The following is a 20,228-nucleotide window of genomic DNA, read 5'->3' as shown; positions in this document are numbered from 1 at the left end:
AGTATGAACCTCTAACAAAAGATGCGAGGTGTGGAAGAAAGAAGTACCTGAAAGCCTCCTTGCTTCGCTTATGAATAGCGTCTTGTTTACGCGAGCTTAGTGTATATAACGAGTTAGAAACACTGAATAACTTGAAGAAATGGAAGTTTGAACTAACCTGCGAAAATCGGGCGTTTTCAGCTAAGGGCGCAGGTGCCACTGAAGCGCAGGCGCGCCCCATACAACACTGATATCCAGTGATTTAGGCGCGGGTGGCACGCTCCGGAGAAATTTAACTTACAGTGATTTGGGCGCGGGTGGCGCTCCACTGAGGCGCAGGCGTGCTCCGTGTAATATTGCGAGGAAAATTTCAGACAAGGGTGGGTGGGTTTAATGGGACTTGGGAAAGACAAATTATACTAACGAAAACAAATCTAAAGGGAACTAAGATGGCAGCGGCGCCATTTGGTAAATAGGAAAAATTGATATATAGTTTTACTCACGAATAAACGATGAAACTTAAACGCAAGTAAAACTAAAACTTTACTCGTGTGTGTTATCAAAGATTTATTCTACTCTCGAATCTATCGAAATAGAGTTGGAGTAAAAGATTCGTTCCACTCCTAGTTCGTTAGTATTCAATGTTTTCTACGACTATTAGTCCTATCCAAAGTCAATGAGAGATTTACGAATTTATACTATGATGCAAATTATACTAAAATACTTAACTATGATAATTCAACTACGGCAATACAAATTTGATACTATGATAAGGAATTAGGGGGGATTGATTCCACCTTAACTTGACTTAATTAACTAGCAAAGATTCTTCGTAATCCGAATTGCAATGCTTTCGCATAGCAATTGGTTCTTCCTAATCCCTAGTTGTTTATGGTAATCTCTACCAACTAACATCTAGCATGTGAAACAATCAAACCCATTCTCATGGTGAACTAATCATTTCTAGAATGGAATGGAAATTACGACTACTCTACGCTAACACAAATCAAGCTTTATCAAGGCTTCTTCAACCCCCTCTAATGGAGGTTTAGCCTAGAATCATTATGTTATCATTTCCAATTGAATTTAAATAAGATATCATGTAAAAATTATAACTTTGCTTATTTGAGTCTAAAATTGCTAGATTTAATTGAAACTAACAATGATAAATACTAAATCTATGAATTGAAACTATAATGATTAAATGGAAATTAAACTAAATTATCAAGCACTAATTAACTTTATTGATCTAATGAATAGCAATAGCAATAACAATAATTCAATAATTGAATTTAAAACAAGATAAAAAACTAATTAATTAAAATGGAGACTAAATCTAGATCTAAACTATTCTCTAATGGCTACCTGCTACCTAAACTCCGTTTATCTTAAGAGCTAAGTCTTGTCTACTGAAATAGAGGAGACCAGATCCACATTTTCGTGCATGAGCTAAGGAGCCATGTTGTGGGCCGGAAAATTGAGCCCAAAGCCCAATTTCTTCAGTCAACAGACCCCTTTCCAGCCTGATTTGACTTCAGTAGACTTTTTGTCCACTTTTGCTCTTCTGATTGGGTCAAGGCTTATACCATTGGAAATCTCTTTCTGAGCCGGTCATTTTGACATAAAGTAGGCCCAATTCCAAGGTCTGACTCTAAAGATATGGCCTTCGAAAATTCTGTTGACTTTTGTGTGCTGTTTCTGCCCGCGTTGACTTCGACCTTTCAGCTTTGACCGGGCTTTATAAAGGCTTTTTCTCTTTGAATCTTGGCCTTTAATCATATAACTTCTTAGCAACCAACCATTGCTCCTTTATCTCGCCAAAGTGACACATTTCTGCACATAATTGACTTCAATGCCTGAAATACATAAAAGCACGTAATCAGCATTAACTCTTATTTATTACTCACATAATTGGTCTAAAAGTATTATTGTTAAGGGGTTAAAACTATAGTTTTGGGCTCTTATCACTTGACATACCACCATATTCGAGTCTGAATACACCGTCAGCTCACTTACCCCTAAATCTTCTGCCATTCTCAAACCCGCTATCACTGCCTCATACTCTGATTCGTTATGAGACGCCGCGAATCCCAATTTCATGGTTATTTCTATTCTATTGTTTTCTAGGGTAACCAACACGACCCCTATTCTGCTGCATGTATCTGTTGCAAATCCATCTGCGAACACCCTCCACCCGTTTCTTTTGTCCCAGGGGTCTAAAAAGTCCTGCTCAATATTCCTTTCTGGCTCCAAGACCATCTCTTCCCCCTAAGTAGGATCCTCTGCCAGAAATTCTGCCAAAGCTTGTGCCTTATCCGCGGTTCTGATTTGATATTAGATCTCATAAGAACTCAGCAGCACTGCCCATTTTAACATCCTTCTAGATTTTTCTACCTTCAATGCTTGTTTTAGGGGCAGATTTGTTACCACCACCACCTAGTGTGCTTTGAAGTAGGGTTTCAACTTCAAGGCCGAGAATATCAACGCCAGAGCATATTTCTCGACTTTACTGCATCGGGTCTCGGCATCCAACAAGATTTTTCTCTGGAAATAGACCGACTTCTCTATTTTTTCAACGACCCAGACGAGGACTGAGCTCACCGCATACTTTGAAACCCATAGATACATGTATAATTTCTCACCCTGTTCTGGCAGCGACATCAAAGGTGCCTTGCCCAAATAACTTTTCAACTCTTGAAATGCCTCCTCGCACTCCGTTGTCCACAAGAAATCTGGAGTACTCCTTAGTAATCAATACAGCGGCCTACACTTGTCTGATGATTTTGCAATGAATCTATTTAAAGCTGCGACCCTTCCCGCAAGGCACTGTACTTCTTTGACGTTCTGCGGCGACGACATCTCCACCAAGGATCTTATTTGTTCAGGGTTAGGCTCTATTCCTTGGTGAGTAATAGTGTATCCTAGACGCTTCCCCGTGGTTACTCCAAACGTACACTTCTCCGGATTGAGTTTTAGATTATGCATTCGCAGTATCCTCAATGTCTTCCTCAGACCCTCTAAGTGCTCCTCCTCCGACATACTCTTCTCCACCATGTCATCTATGTATATTTCAATTACCTTTCGGATCTTGCTCTCAAACATTTTCTCCCCCAATCGCTAGAAGGTTGCCCCGACATTCTTCAAACCAAACGGTATCCTCGTATAGCAATATGTACCCCATTCCACCACAAAGGAAGTCTTCTCCTGATCTAGCCTATACATCGCGACCTGATTGTATCCCATTGATGCATCCATGAAGGAAAATATTTTGAATCCCGCCGTCCTATCCACCAGTTCATCCACACACGACATATGGTAACTGTCTTTAGGACACTCTGAGTTAACATCTGTAAAATTGACGCATATACGGACCTTGCCTTTCTTTTTCGGTAATGCTACAACAGTAGACAACCAGTCTATGAATTCCACTTCCCGTATTGAGGGTCTTTGGTCCCACCGTCACCTCCGCCTCCCCCTCCACAGAGGAACACTATAATTGCTATGCTTTCCTCTTCCTAGGGTTCGAGGTTTCTCCTTCTGCCCCTCGGATCAACCTCTTCACTATCCTCTGATGACTGTTCTTCGCTGTCACCTAATCACCGTGAACCTCATACATCTCGGTTGGGGTGGGAAACCGGATCACTTGGTAGTAGGTGGATGGTACCGCCTTCATCTCATGAATCCACCGCTTCTCTAAAATGGCATTGTACTGCGAATCAGCGTTCACTACCTTGAATCGAGAGAACACCGTCACCGGTCCCATTGTCAGTGGGAGCAGGAGCTCCCCGAGAGGCTCAGTCATGCTTCCATTGAACCCATACAAATTTGTCTGCAAAAGTCTTAGCTATTTCTTGTCTATCTTCATCTCCTCCATTGTCCCTCTGAACAACAAATCCACGGCACTGCTGCAGTCAATTAGTACCATTTTCACCATGTAATTACTCATCGCCACCATGATCACTAATGCATCCTCGTGTGGGGAGTCGACCGCCTTGTGGTCCGCATCAGTAAACAATATACTCCCCCTTCCATTCGCGGACCATGGAGGTCACCGCGAATGTCCTAATGCCTCGTTTACTTGCTAGATGCTCGCGGTTCTTCTTAACTTTTCTCGGTGGGCGTTGTGACTCAAAACCTCTCCACTGAAAATCACGTTGATCGTTCCCAATATCCTCCCCTGATTTGGTACTTGCTCTGCGTTCTTCTTCTCCGTTGTAAACTCCATCAGCAATCCCTTCTCTATCATCCTCTGTATTAACCACCTCAGCGTGTAGCAGTCATACGTCTCGTGGTTATGTATCTGATGGTAAGCACAATAAGGCTTGCCTTGCATTTTCACTGGCTTGTTTCATGGCCCTTCATACCAATGCAAATTCTAAGTAAACGGCAATATCTCAATCAACGGCCTGTTCAACGGTGCTTGTTCCACTTCATGGTAAGGTTTTCTCTCCTTGTTCTCCCTCCTAACTTCTTCTCTACCCCTTTCTGGCCGCGATGAGTACCCACGATACCCACTGCCTCTCCTATCCGACGCCTCATATCTCCAGTGGTCCTCACTTCTGTCTAACGACAACACTGCCTTCCCCGGCCTTTTCATTTCTTCCTGTGTAGTGTCCTCATACCTTATATATTTCTCCACCCTTAGGTATAGATCCTGTAATGTCGCGATCTCGTTCTTGGCTACGGACTCATGTACCCTCGTTCCTGACCTCGTTCAAATGCTATCACCGCAGTTCTTTCATCCAAGTTCTCCACCTTCAATGTCTCTGCCTTGAATCTACACAATAAATCCCTCAGTAACTCCGCGGATCTCTGTCTTACATTGAACAAAGCTGCGATATCTACTACCCGCCTTTTCTGATGTATGAAGTGGTCTATGAAAGCTTGCTATAACTCCTGAAAGTTGTTTACACACTTAGACGGTAATCAGTAATACCAATTCGAAGCCCCCCCCCTTTTAAGCTTGCGAGGAACACCATGCATCCCAGCCCATCATACCGAGGTTCTTGCCATAGTGGCATCTGCTGTCGAAAGTGATAGATGTGATCCGCCAGGTCTCCCTTCCCATCATACCTCTCAAATCTGGGCTGGTTGAATCTCTTTGGAACCTTGGACTTCCAAATCGCATCAGCCAACGGGTTATGGTTTAGTCCCGCCACCACTTGGCTCGCCGCTCCACCTACGCCCTTGGCTTGCTCCAGATTCGCCTTCAGATCATTGGCAATCATTTCTCTAACTTGCTCCCTTGTGAGTCCCACCACTGCATTATCCGCCAGGTTCGCCCTCCCCTCCTCCGCTTTCTCCGACTCTGATGCCTCTCTCTCAGATTCCTCTATGGTCTCCTTCTCCCTTCGAAGCCCTTCATTTTCTTCCCTCAACTTTGCTATTTCCTCATGCAACAGCCTTATTTCCTCTGAATCTGACGCTATTGTATCTTCCCCGCCTTGCTCCCCCCGTCGCTCCTCACTGACTCCACCTCCTTCTTGGAAACCACCGCCTTTCTTAGTCTTCCTACTCCTCTCTTCACCCTTGTCGCCATTTCTCTATTTGCTTTGATCTCTCCCCACAGACGGCGCCAAATGTTGTATCACACTCCTCACTCTTTCTCTCACCAAAATGGGGCCCCTTTCTTTTCTCCCCTCTTTCTCTTTATACCCCTTCCCACCTTCATCTTGGCCGTCCATCTGTCTTCCAATCCCTCGGTCCCCCTCCTTTCCGTACACATGCCACACCCGCGGAACGGGTTGCCGCGGCTCCGATCCTCTACTCCTCAAATTTAGTTGTTACGTTGCCTCCCAAACCTTTCTCCGTTGACCCAGTCCACTCTCTATTCTTTGGCCACTACAGACATCGTCATCAACTATTACATTTATTAGTTTCTCCTCCACTGGATCGATAGAGAACATCACTAGTTTGTCAGTCTGAACAGCTACTTTAGCAGTGTAATCTGCAGCTCTATTACCTTCTCTGTAAGTATGTCTGAAGCTTAAACTTCTGAAAGCCTGAGAGTGTCCTTCAATCGCTTGCAAGATGTTCTGGCAGTACCACGGTGTAGATTCTTGTTCCTTCAAAATATTTAATTTATAGCTCTCATAGCATCTGAGTTCAGTATCTATCATCTAAGTACGTCCAGCTACTTTTCAGTTACATCCATTTGACATGTCGATCTCTTTTCATTGTCTGTACCTATAGTTTGATGTTAACCTATAACTTATTAGCTTCTTTCCCTCCAAGTCTCCAACATGCTTAGCTTCATCGCCTTTTTAAGCCATTCAATGGACATTTTTTCATACCCAAGTGTAAAATTAAATTATATCTAAATGATCCAATTAACAGGGTATTCAATGTTAAATCCGATTAATATAACTTTCAACATATCAAGTATCAAGACAACAACTGATTTCAATGTCAAGAAGACCAACATGCACAGTGGTTTCTTTTCTTGTTTTTTTCTTAATTAACTGTTTTCGTTCTGTTTTTCTTTTTCCATTTTTGTATAAGAACTTATTTTAATTTTTAAGCTCTGGCCCAAAGAACTGACATGAAAAAATTCTTCCACCCTAGATCTCATGAATATAAACTGCCACTTTATGGAAGCAAACTTGGTGTTACTCAACATAAACCATAAACCATAAATAATGATTTGATAAAATTTCACAAGTTGTTGAAATAAAGGCCAAGAATAGAGATTAATCCACAACTAGCATTTGATTGAGCTACTTTTCTAAATCTAGCGTGGTTATTCATCTTCCTTCAATTCAACCTACCTCTCTTTTTTATTATATAAAGCATAATGCCCATAATACAAATTCCCATTCCAAAACCCAAGTACGGCACATAACAATTCTAAGAACGAGTCATGCAGTCAGTCGAGGAAATCCGTACTGCTCAACGAGCCAAGGGTCCAGCCACAGTGCTTGCTATTGGTACAGCCAATCCTTCCAACTGTGTCTACCAGGCTGACTACCCGGACTTCTACTTCCGAATCACTGAGAGCGAGCATCTTACTGACTTGAAGCGCAAGTTTCAGCGGATGTGTAAGAATTCAATTTCTCAGATATTTATATTTATCAGTGGATATATGCGCGTCGTAGAATACAAGTTGGATAGGTTTTCCTTGGGGAAGTACAACAAAAAAATTTCCAAGTTACAAGATGATAATACTATGATGCATGATTTGAATATCATGTCAAATATCATATACTTGTTTGAATATCATCTCGTTGGTGGAGGCTAGATAGACTGAATTTTGTGTGCCACACAATAGAATTGTGGTCACAAGTGTACGTATTTTAAAATTTACAAATATTGATTGAATTTCTCATGATTGATGTACAGGTGAGAAATCAGGCATTAAAAAACGTTACATGTATCTGACAGAAGAGATACTAAAGGAGAACCCAAACATCCGTGCATACATGGCACCATCACTAGATGCACGCCAAGATATGGTGGTCGTGGAAGTACCAAAACTAGGCAAAGAAGCTGCAACAAAGGCCATAAAAGAATGGGGTCAACCGAAATCAAAGATCACCCATGTCGTATTTTGTACTACCTCTGGTGTAGACATGCCTGGTGCGGACTACCAACTTGCCAAGCTCCTCGGTCTTTCCCCAACCGTTAAACGCTTGATGATGTATCAACAAGGTTGCTTTGCTGGTGGTACGGTTCTTCGTATTGCAAAAGATCTAGCTGAAAACAATGCTGGTGCGCGTGTCCTAGTTGTGTGCTCGGAAATCACTGCGGTGACATTCCGTGGACCATCAGATGCTCACTTAGATTCATTAGTGGGTCAAGCACTTTTTGGTGATGGTGCAGCTGCTGTGATTGTTGGTGCGGATCCAGACACGTCCATAGAACGTCCAATCTTTCAACTTGTGTCCGCATTCCAAACCATTCTTCCTGACTCAGAGGGAGCAATTGATGGACATGTACGTGAAGCAGGCCTTACATTTCATTTGTTGAGAGATGTTCCTGGAATAATTTCTAAGAACATCGAAAAAAGTCTGGTTGGAGCCTTTAAGCCCATTGGTATCACTGATTGGAACTCTTTGTTCTGGATCGTCCACCCAGGTGGCCCTGCTATCCTTGACCAGGTTGAACAAAAAGTGGCATTGAAGGAGGAGAAAATGAAAACAACTCGGCACGTCTTGAGTGAATATGGGAACATGTCAAGCGCGTGCGTACTTTTTGTTATGGACGAGATGAGGAAGAAGTCTTTGGAGGAAGGAAAGAGTACTACTGGCGAAGGATTAGATTGGGGAGTGCTATTCGGGTTTGGACCTGGTTTGACAATTGAGACTGTTGTGTTGCATAGCGTTTCCACGATATAAACTCACCAAGTACTGTGTTTGGCTCGGGCGGGCTTCGTTCTTAGATTCTCTGTCGTTTTATTTATATGTTTGATATATATAAGGTAATAAGAGAGGAGTGCTAGGGACCTGCATGCTCCTCTTGTTTGTGGCTCAAAAAATAATTTACTTGGTATTTGCCCAGCTTGATATTGCCGAAGGGTATTCAAGCTCTTTATACTAGGGTTACTCTATCTATCTAACCACACTTAATGAATGAGCATAATGTCACAACTTATTGGGGCGCGGTATTGGCACCCCCATAAATGGGACTAGCACCCTTTTGACAAAAAGTAAAACAATAATGATTATTCCTTATATGTCATTTTACACCCCACATGCCCATAGTTCTATGGCAGACAGTTGCCGCGAGATCTCATATCCCATGGCAGACAGTTGCCGCGAGATCACACAATCCACGACATCGGGTTGCCGTGAGATCCCATATCCCACGGCAGGCAGTTGCCGCGGCATATTTTTTTTGTGTTTTTTGTTTTTTTTCACTTCAAATTTTGCGTATTGAACACACACGACATATGGATACTTCATTTTCTTCTTTAAAGTTTCTTTATACACTCCAAGAACAACACCAAAACCATGACAAAAAAAATGTACAATCGAGCCATAATTTTGCTATCTCACGGCAAATATTTTCATATGTTATAAGAAAATTTTGTGATCAAATTAATGAAGAAGAGTTTTGATAATTTTTGTTTTTTGGAAAAAGCTAGGGGTTAAGGGTACCCCAACCTTTATTTGATCATGATCTCAAGTACAACTTACCCTCTTCATCCTCTTTGACCAAAACATGTAGCCTTTGGTCTAAAGGGGGAATGAAATACAAAACACTTTCATCTTTAGAATTGCTAAGCTTAAATAAATAATCTGCAGCCTGGTTCCCTTCTCTGTAAACATGTTCAAAGTCCACCAATTCAAACTCTGTAATAATATGCCTGATCTGTGCTATGCTATTCCTCTCAGTCCAAGGTGGCTCCTCCTTCAAGTTCAGTATTCCCACAACCCGTATAGAATCAGATTGTACATGTAGTCTCTTTATTCCTATCTGGGCAGCTCGTTGCAGGCCTTTCATGACTCATAGCAGTTCCTGATGAAGCACTGAGGGAGATTTTGACGATCCAGTAAACCCAAAGAGGACCTTGCCGTCTTGGTTTCTCATTAACCCACCATACCCTGCCTTGCCGATCTTCAATGAACCATCTGTGTTCAGCACAGGTACCTGATCATTCGGCTTTGACCAGCGCACCCAATGTTCCTCATCTTGCTTATAGTTACTTTCGATTCCTAGCCTTTATAGCAATACCCGCAACTCATGGCTCTCCTTAACAGACTGCAGTATTTTTCCAAGATACACTTTCATTTCGTTTAGGATCTGCATACTCAAGATACTTGGTTGTCTTTTCCTACCTTTCTTTATTCTCCAGTTCCGCTCATTCCATATTGCATGGACTGTTGCACAAGTGATGGCCCTCAGAATTTCATTTTGCATCGAGTTCACTCTGCATAATCTCATTAAGAAGTACCACTCATCATGTGATTGCTTCACTTGCCCAGATAGGCCCATAGCTAGCTTGATCCTCGCCCAAACTTGCATTGAGTACGCACAATAAAAAAAAAGATGTGAAGAACATTCCACGTGACCAGTACACAGACAACAAGTGGATTCATATATGACTTTCTTAAACATACGTCTATTTTGGGTGGGCAAAGATCCAGAGAAGAGATGCCAAACAGTAAAAGAGTGTTGGGGCACCGATAACTTACCCCAAACTAGCTTTAACCATTTTACTTTTCCTCGAATTTTCTTAAGAGAGAGATACGCCGATGCAAGGGAGAAGCGACCAGTACTAGTTGGTGTCCAAATGACTCTATCCTTTGTCAAGTAACTATTTAACTCCGTTTCCATGATCCACTTTTTTAGTTCGCAGCTCGGTAATTGGCAAATAACATTTGACCAACTCCCATTTTCGATTATCGATCCAACATAGGCATCATCAGGAATAGAAGTCGCTAGCAGTACGTTCTCTAGCTTGTGCGTTGAAGATTAAAGGACCAGAACACCACGGATCATGCCAGAAGCTCATTTTCCACCCATTTGCAATACTGTATCTCACACTTTTCCAAGTAGCCTCCCTATGTCTGAGGATGCTTCTCCACACCCAAGAATAGTCCTTGGGTTCCTTCATAGTCCAGAAATTTCAACCCTTTATTTGATGCTCCCATGTCCATTTCACCCACAAGCAATCATATTTCTGAGCAATCTTGACATCAAGCCCACAGTACGCTGCTTTATTCTAAGTTCTAGGATCTAGCAGCCCAAGCCCACCTTGGTTTTTAGCCACTCTCAGAGTTTCGTGACTCGCATGATGTATCGTTCTCACCATAGAAGGTCCAACCCATATGAACCTGTTGCATTGCTTTGCCACCTTGTCCAGCACAGTTTTCGACAAAACAAAAGTTTTCGCCCAATAAGTTTGGAAGGAGGCTAGGACTGACTGAACAAGCTACACCTTTCCTGCTCGGCTAAGAGATGTGTTTTTCCAATTTGAAATTCTCCCCGTTATTTTCTCAATGAGTGGGAGGCATTCCCTAATACCCAATCTGGTGGCCGTGAGAGGTAAGCCTAGGTAGGAGACTGGAGGAGTAACCAAGGAGATTCCTAGAACATCTACAAGTTGTAGCCCTTCTTCCTCAGACATGCTTCCAGTGAGGAGAGTGGTTTTTGCATTACTGAGCTATAGCCTTGTTGCATTACAAAATTAGGCCAATATATCTTTTATCGCCAGAAGAGACTCCATATCACCTTTACAAAAGAGCATTACATCATCGGCAAAACAAAGATGGGAGATACCAATCTTTCTACACTTTGAGTGAGCATGGATAGACTTAGACCTTAGCCCTTGTTACAGCATAGCACTTAACACCTCCATCACAAGAACAAAGAGATACGGGGAGACAGGATTGCCTTGCCTTAGCCCTCGCTTTTCTTCAAAATAACCTTCAGGTGTCCCATTTACTAGAACAGAGTAAAATGGGGACGAGAAGCACATCTTCAGCCATTCAATAAACAAAGGAGGGAACTTATATTTTTGTAATATCACCAAAAAGGATTTCCAGCTTATAGAGTCATAGGCCTTCTTGATGTCCAGCTTTATTGCACACCTTTTTGGTCCTCTCTTTCGGCCATAACCTTGCAGAAGTTCATGAGCAAGCAACAAGTTATCCTGTATAGACCTCCCAGGAACAAAAGCCGATTGTGCACAAGAAATCAATGAAGAAATACATTATTTCATTCTATTTATGAGTACTTTAGATACACATTTATACATAATATTGCAACATGCAATAGGTCTAAAAGAATCAACACAAGAAGATATTCTATTCTTAGGAAAAAGACTAAGAATAGTGGAATTTGTACCTCTTGGCACCTGCTTATGTTTGAAAATGTGCTGGATAGCTCTTGTAACGTCATTTCCAACAACATCCCAACACTTTTTGAAAAAGAAAGCATTAAACCCATCAGGGCCCGGAGCTTTATTATCATTCATATAAAAAAGAGCTTCTTTTATCTCTGCATCAGTGATAGGGGAGGCCAGCTGTAGACTTGTGTGATTATCCACTTCAGAGATAGCTAGTGATAACTGAAGAAATGTATAGTCTACCTACGAAATGAACGAATTCAATCCGTAAGTAAACTAAAACTAATCTTTTACTATCTCAATTATCAAAGCTTCTACTCTCGATGCGAATTGCACTAAGTGGAGTAGGAAGTTCGTTCCACTCCTAGTTCCCTAGCATGGATTGTTTTCTAAGTCTAAGAAATCAGTCTTAAGTCAATGAGAGTTTTACAAAGGGGAATTAGACTACGATGCAACTACCCACGAAATGCAACTAGTCGACTATCAGACAACTAAGGGAATGCTACGTTGATTCGATGTTAAGGAGTTAGAGGGGATTGATTCCACCTTAACTCAACTTAATCCATCCACTAGCGGCGAAGTCGTCAGAATTGAATTGAATCGCTGCTGCAATAACAATCGGTTCTTCCTAATCCCTAATTACACATGGCATTTCTACCAATTAATAATTAGCATGTGAACGATTAAACCGATTCTCATGGTGAACTAAACGTTTCTAGAGTGGAAAGGAAATTACGACAATCTCCGATAATTGGAATCAAGCTTTCATCAAGGCTTCTCAACCCCCTCTAATGGAGGTTTAGCCTTGAATCATTCCGCAATCATTTCCATTTAAATTAAATCTAAACATAATATAAAGCATTGAAGTTTACTTAATTTAAACAATAATGAAATCTAATTTAATGACTAAAATGAAATAACGACAGGAATTGAAATTAGATCTAGAAATGGAAATGACAAAATCGAAATTGATAAAGAATACTACTTTATTTATCTAATCAAATTGAAGAACAAGATTCAAAGGTTTAATCTAATACAATGAATTGAAACTAATTAAACTAAGTTGTAAAACTAATTAATGGAGGCTAACTAAGCTAGGTCTAATTATCTACCTAACCTAACTGCCATTAACAAAGAGCTAAGCTTTTGTTTTTCTACATTCAGATCCAAAAATCGTGCATGGGCTTGGAGCCATGTTTTGGGCCAGAGAATCAGGCCCAAAACCCAATTCTTTCAGTCCAAAAAGGCCTCTTCAGCTGCAGTTGGCTTCCACAGACTTTTCGTCCACTTCTGCTCCTCTGATTGGGTCAAGGCTTGGACCATTGCAAAGCTCTTTCCGAGCCGGTCGTTTTGAAATAAGGTAGGCCTCAATCCGAGGTCTGAGTCCAAAGATATGGCATTCGAAGTTCTCACTGACTTTTGCTCCTTTATCTCGCTAAAGTGGCACATTTCGCACATAATGAACTTTGAAGCCCGAAATGCATAAAACACGTAATCAGTATTAACTCTTACTTATTATTCACATAATTGGTCTAACAAGTATGATTATTAAGAGGTTAAAACTACAGTTTTGGGCTCTTATCAAACCACCCCAAACAAAGATTTTACTTGTCCTCAAGCAAAGATGAGAAATTAGAATAAGTGACCAAAAATGGAGTTCTAACTACTCTCGTTTACTGAGTGTGATTGCATTGACCATATGCAACAAGGCCTTTAAACCACTAGGAATTCCCTAGTGGACGAGTTATAGCCTCGTGAGAGTTTTCCAAAGTGAAGGTACTCACAAACTTCATCTATACTACAACGACTAAGAAAATAAAACTATTGTTTCCTTATTCATGCTCAACTATCTATACATCTCTAGCAATTGAATAAGAATAACCAAGTCAGAAACCTAAGCTAATATATGCATAATAATCTATCATCTACAATAAACATATACACAATGAGTAGTACTATAAAATGTTTAGCGTGTTTGTTTCTCGAGAACTTCGAATAGCGCCCCCTAAGTAGGTTCTCACAATAATAGTCAAGAAACAACACTCTGATTTTTCCACTCAAGTTTAAATTACTCCAAGTGTACAAGTGGGCACACTTTACCTTACAATCTCAATGACACACAGGAAGCCGGAGTCGATCAAACACATCTGCCACTTATTATCACACTAACCTATTCCTAATTGAGCTAGAGGTCTTTATTAGGTGTTACGGGGAGTAGGAGATGGTTTAAGAAGGAAGGAAATGGATATTCAAAAGGACAAGTCTGAGATAATAGAGTCTTCCTATTATGTAACTAGAGAAAACCTTGTTATTTACTTTTGCTTCTACACTTTGTTTCCATCCTTAGCCATATATTTTTCTTTTCTTTTCTTTGGCTTTTGACTCCCTTTTATTCTATTTTTGGAGTTTTTATTTTCTTTGGATGGAAACTTATTTTCTTTATTTTCTGAAGCAACTAACTAATTTTTGTTTACACAGGTTTTTCTCTTCTTCTTTCTTCATCATTCTATTCTCAGACTTATTCTAAATTGGGTAGGTTGATTGATTTTTTTTTTTTTTTTGTTTTGTTTTTTTTGTAACAGGGTAAAGGAATTGTGGTTTATGGAAGGGGCTAATGAAAGGCTCGATTAAGGCTTACTAGCGAAAAATAATTCATAGGTTTGAATTTCTCTCGCTATATCGATCCAAGAGGGCCTAAATTCTCGCTTAGGATATGGTTTAGTGATCAAGCAAGTGGACGCGTGATTTCTCTATCCGGATTTTACTTCTCCCTTGTGTCATTTCTCAAATGTTTTCGGCTTCATATAAGGCTTTAGGCTATATTCTCACAGGATTTGTAGAATAAGTACTCTAGCCTAGATTTCAAAACTTCGCTAACAATCATAGATACTCATGTAATATATTTATAGATAGATGTAAAGATTATTACCTATATATTAACCTAAGTTTCTAACAATTATTCTGACGCAACAGCTACGTGAGACTTCTAGATTGTTAAGAGCATGGAGAAAGAAACAATACCAATATTCCTAAGTGTATAGCATAACTTATTTATTTATATTTTTAAATTTTTTTGAAATTTTAACTAGAAAGAAAATGCATATTATACATATTTATATCCTAGCAGATGTCTTAATTACACGTGTTTCTATGCCCCCCCCAAACAAGAAGCATGCTCTGTCCTCAAAGCATTTAAATAAAGAGGGTAGGAAAAATACCATTGAAGCGCATCAAATTCAGAAACATCTGCAAAACAAGGTTAGAACGTACTAATATAGGAAATAAAAACTGACGCAACTCTATAAGAGTTCCACCCATTATGGGGTTAACAGAATTAAATTGCTTGGGACATAAGCGCACACTCAACGTAAACTAAAATTTACCTCCACTCCCGTTGTTATTCGTCATATTCGCCATCCTCTACTTCTATAAAGAAGTGAGGCTCCTTCAAGGATCTGCCATGCTATGATAATTTGCCGGGCTTCACGCCATTTATCATCTATGGTTGCTAACCTATTAAGTGCCACTTGGTCCGATGGGGTGTAGGGTGCAACCTCGGTGAGGTTGTATCCGCCACCCTTGCCAAGTCATTGCACGGAAAGATCGAATAATACTATTGGTGGGTCGCACCGTCTCCCTAATCCAATCCGTGAAACGTGTACAAAAACAGAAAGAAACATAGCATAATACGCGAAATTAGAACAGGCATAAGAAGGTACTTATGCCTCATGGTATGGGCTCGTGCTAAACTAGACATCAAAGTTCGGGAAGGTCATAGAACCGGCGCCCCGTGGCTAAAGCAAGGAAAACGCCGCAAGTGGCGCCATTCACGTAAGAAAAACGCCATTCCCTAAAATGTTTAGCATAATCCAAAACATAACAGCTTCCTATGTTCATGGACGTGCTACCAAGGCAAACGCCAGAGTCCCCTTGGTCCTCAATACGGAAAATGCCTGCCCCATAAGCCTCGTGCAAAGACTCATAAGTGTAGACATGCATATTATCGACCCAATAGCACCATGTGTCTTGTATCTCAGCCGGGCATAGCAAGTCCAAGAACAAATGCTAGCAAGAACCCGTAATTTCCATTGGTTCATCGTCAATGTTGATGGAGAACACTTGTTCTCCATCCGGTCTCTCAAAGAAAATGCAGTTATTATAAAAATAAGATGCAAGTCTTTGGAGAATAAAGTTCACCGGGTCTTACCATAAGAGGTTCCCGGCCAACGATGTGATCACCTCAAAACCAAGCACCGTAAGTAGTGCTTTGGAACAAATCTTCAAAGACTGTTCGGTATTATTATAGGAGATGTCATCTCAAAACTACGCCTCGAACAGCTGCAAAACACCGGGTACTACGCCGCGAAAAACCGGAAAATTTCTGGTCCACGGAAGTCGGGCTCGAAAGGCCAACTAGGGCGCGAAGTCGCGCTTTTTGTATTTTGGAATTCCAGTGTTTTAGCGAAGTCGCTTTTTTGCCTTTGAGGCGCTGGCGCCTCCCGAGTAAAATTTTCTCATAAGTGTAGGGCGCGAAAGCCTCCTCCTGTAGGCGCCATCCGAAGAATTGATTTTGCGAAAATGGAGACGAAACGTGGGAATCACGGGTGTGAAGGGTGCGTGATGGAGTTTAGGTGTAGTGTGAGTTGTGAGGATAGATTGTATCAAGTTTATATAGGTTTAAAGTTGCTAAAATGGATCGGAAAGTTGCCAAAACTAATTACGGCAGTTTCCGGAAATCCTAAAATTTCCAAACCCGAAAACGGAAACAACTCATTTTCTTGATTCTAATTCAAACCCAGTATCTTTTAGGTTGATTTATGATTGAATGTACCTATTTAATCTAAATTTCATCCTACAATGATTCTCACTCATAGATATGCCTAAACAACCATATTTTCACCTTGACTCCGCAATAAATTCTAACAGTAGGGTTATATAAAAATAAAGCTTGAATTGATAAAACCACCCCCAAACAAGTTAGGAAGGTGGGATCAATATGAAACAACCACACATACTGAAAATAACCCCTTATATTAAAATTTCATTCGGAGTACCTTTCACTACAAAATTCAAATTACGAAAATAAAAGTTACATTACAATAAAAACAACAAAAATAAATAAAACAACAACCACTATCAAACCTCAGACTCTCTAAACACCTCGCCACTGGTGGCGGAGGGCACACTCTCTAGTGGTGGCTCCTGGGCTCCCGAAGGTCCAGCAGTAGTTGTCCTTCGTCGACGATGCTCATGCCTCGTAGATGTGTCCTCAGAAGCAGAGTCTGTATGAGGTGGGAAGCGTGCAAGCATATCCACTCTAAACTGGTGTTTGGGCTTCCATCTCACCCTCTCCTTCCCATCTCTCATCCTCTCTCGGGTGCGGATCTCGGTTGTGATGAATAGTCGCCTGTCGAAGTCCGGAGGTCAGACAGATAGTGTTTAGTGAACGATGCCCCTATGAAGCATAGCCATGCGTTCGCGATCGACCAACACCTCTCGGAAGGCATCCGCATCAAAGCAGTCAAGTCTTCCTCATCCCGGAGAGGCATCCCGATGTCCCCCAACCTCCTCTTCATTCTCAGCTCCACCATCCTCTTCTTCTTCTTCTCTATCCTCAGCCCTCCTCCAAACTTGTTGGACACACTCCCTATAGATACGCCGTGTTACGGTGCGGGGGGTAATGTAAATCCTATCGACGGAGTCGCTTTCATCTTCAAAGATGATCTTGGTGATTAACACAGAAGAGGTGCCAAAGACTTTCTCGACCCCTAATCATGCTCAAGCAAAAAGTCCAAGATACAGAAATCGCACTTCTGCCCTCCGAGTACCCATAAGACGGGAGGCAGGTCGACCGATGTCGCCGACCTTGTCCTTCCCTAGGACATTCCGACCAATCCACCGAGCCATAGAGCCACCGGGTTGGTCCCTGAGGATGCCCGGCGCATACCTGGGAGGAGTTTGTATTGTAGCTCCCATTGATGACAAATATCCACCCATCGAGGCTCTACCCGTCAAACCGGGGCTCCCTGTAGAGTGGCATCCAGATGGATTCTAGGCGAATGCCTAGAATCTCAGCCAACAAATTCAAAGAGTCAACTCCTCCTCTTCTTCCTTACCATCACAAAAATCCTACTCCCCTCCAACTCCCGGTGTTGTAGAACCGCCGGACCAAGTCTTCATGGTAGAAGGCTTCGGTCGAAAGTACCACAAACTACCCCAGCCTCTACTAGCCATTTCACACCGTGAAAACGGCGCGAAGTGGTCGGCAGTGAAAACTTGCTCCGGTATAATTCGGCGTTGTTGAGCCATTTGAAGTTTGAATACGGTTTGGGGTTTGTAGAAGGTGTAGGAGTAATGAGGAAAGGCCTTACTGATAAAAAACGATGGTGGTGGTGATGTGGTGGCGTGGCAGCACCAATTTTTGATTTTTTTCGGTCGTTTTTGTTGGGTTAAATTGGTGGAGGTGGTGTGGTTTTAGTTTTAGAGGAGATTTGAATTGGATCTTTGATGGTTGGCGTGAGTTATTGTGGTTTTCTTTTTAATTTTTATTTTGTTAGGGTTTTGAAGCTTTTTAATGGCGGGAAGATGAAAACGATGACCTGCTCGCGAGAAGGTAAAGGCCGAAGCCGCTACCGTCGTGGGCTGGTTGGTTGGGTTGGCCCAAAATCAAAATTTTGAATTTTTGATTTTTTTCGATTTTTTCGCGAACTTCAATTCAAAATTCCCGCTTCGTTACCGGTCCGATTTTTGCGAATGAGATATGGAAATGATCAGGAGAGAATTTCCTATCCAATGGTCCATAAAACACTCTATTCCGACTTCAGGTGACATACGAGATAGTGGAAAACGCCTCGAAGTGCGTGCATGACATAAGTTATGCGAACGAATGAACTCTAAATTAATAGATTATGTCAATCCGAATCGTAATACAATTAAACGGCCTAAGCAACTCTAATTGGACATAAAACATTTTAGTACGGAAATTTAACACTTCCACCCCAAACAAATTTTTACAACGGCTTAGAAAATTTGTTTTTAGCAGTGGGTCTTTTACAGTCAGATTCCCAAGACTTTCTAGATTACTATGTTTATTTTTATTATTTATTTATTTATTTATTTTTTATTTATTTATTTATTTATATATATATATATATATATATATATATATATTTTAGAAGGAAAAACAATAAGCAATAAAGACAAAATTCACACCATAGAAAAACATGACTCAAAAATGCGAGAAAAACATGCAAGAGTGGAAAACGTGAACTATGTGAACCGTGGACTTAGGATCCGGTGCTTACAGCCACACACTCCATAGGGAGGGCCCGGTTACCTTAATGGTGCACTCACCAATATATTAAAGTGAAAGAAAGTGCACCAAACACGAAATTTGAGTCGCTTATAGTCGATACTTTCGAGACTTTATCTAAAACATATGTATGAACATGCAGTTTGATCATATATCAACAACCTAAATAGTTGTGGATCATTCCATAAATAAATATCACAGAAAAAACATATCCAAACACAATCAAGCACCAAGATTTTCTACGACGCGCCTAGTGGAATCCAAACGAAGTCGGATTACCCTATTGTGGTAACCTATCATGCACCTTCTTTTAATTTTTGAATGAGTGGGTGTTTTAGTAAATAAGTGTGGAAAAGTGAATGGTTGTGGAGAATATGGTGGATATGGATAAAGTTGTAGAAAGACAGCCTGCATAATAATGAGGATGTGGTTTTAGCAATCAATTCATTCATTCATTGTGTGTAGGGACCTGCCTCAATTCTCAAGATGAAGGTGTCAAATAGTTTGTCCTTCAAGTATCTGCTTTCTAGGAGGATTTAAAAAATTATGAAGCACAGAGAAACAAAAGGATCGAAAGTGCAAACTCGAGATTCCTTTGAAAGGGTGGAAGGAGGGGAGTCGAGGTGGATGTTGTGCAAGTTAGTTCTTGATAGGGTGAATTGTCACCTACCAAGAAACTCATCAATTCCTCATCTAGATTGGTCATATCCACATTACTATGGTAGTCCTCTACATCTTTGAGAAAGTCATCTATCCCGGCCCTCATCAATAATATATGTATCGACTAGTGTAGGGATGAAAATGTTGAGTCCGACTTTCCAAAGGAAAGAATTTTGGGCATATGACTATCGTGGAACGTGTTGTTGAAATAATCTCGAGCTTAAGCTCTCGATCATGCTTACCTCTCCATCCATAGATCGAATCGGGTAATCGGTCCTTGTTTTAAAAACATTGACTTCAACAAAAGATGGCCAAAAGACATGGACATTGAACCATCACGCAATTAATGAGCGCATTGGCGGTTGCCGTGAAAGGACGCCCTAAAATGATCGGACAGAGTCGCTAGCGACTTTCAGATCGAGGACTACAAAATCAGCCGGATAGTAGAAATCCTCGAACTTTTACCAAAGACATTTTCGACTACACCCT

General features: G+C 41.1%; 2 protein-coding genes across 2 annotated transcripts; one reads left to right on the top strand and one right to left on the bottom strand.

The window, feature by feature from the left end:
- The first annotated feature begins 6,808 nt into the window (after positions 1 to 6,808).
- On the top strand, positions 6,809 to 8,635 carry LOC147515850 (chalcone synthase-like). The gene is made up of 2 exons (XM_086594514.1): positions 6,809 to 7,016; positions 7,318 to 8,635. The coding sequence occupies exons 1-2, from the start codon at positions 6,839 to 6,841 to the stop codon at positions 8,310 to 8,312; spliced, it is 1,173 nt and encodes a 390-aa protein (XP_086450640.1). The 5' UTR covers positions 6,809 to 6,838; the 3' UTR covers positions 8,313 to 8,635.
- A 455-nt stretch (positions 8,636 to 9,090) lies between these two features.
- Positions 9,091 to 9,420, bottom strand: LOC147515849 (uncharacterized). Its single transcript, XM_086593069.1, has one exon. The coding sequence runs from the start codon at positions 9,418 to 9,420 to the stop codon at positions 9,091 to 9,093; it is 330 nt and encodes a 109-aa protein (XP_086449195.1).
- Between the last annotated feature and the right edge of the window lie 10,808 nt (positions 9,421 to 20,228).

Source organism: Coptis chinensis, chromosome 2, assembly GCF_015680905.1.
Source record: "Coptis chinensis isolate HL-2020 chromosome 2, ASM1568090v1, whole genome shotgun sequence".
Lineage (NCBI taxonomy): Eukaryota > Viridiplantae > Streptophyta > Magnoliopsida > Ranunculales > Ranunculaceae > Coptis > Coptis chinensis.
Note: the sequence above shows the minus strand (reverse complement) of the source record. Positions and strands in the feature narration are given on the sequence as shown.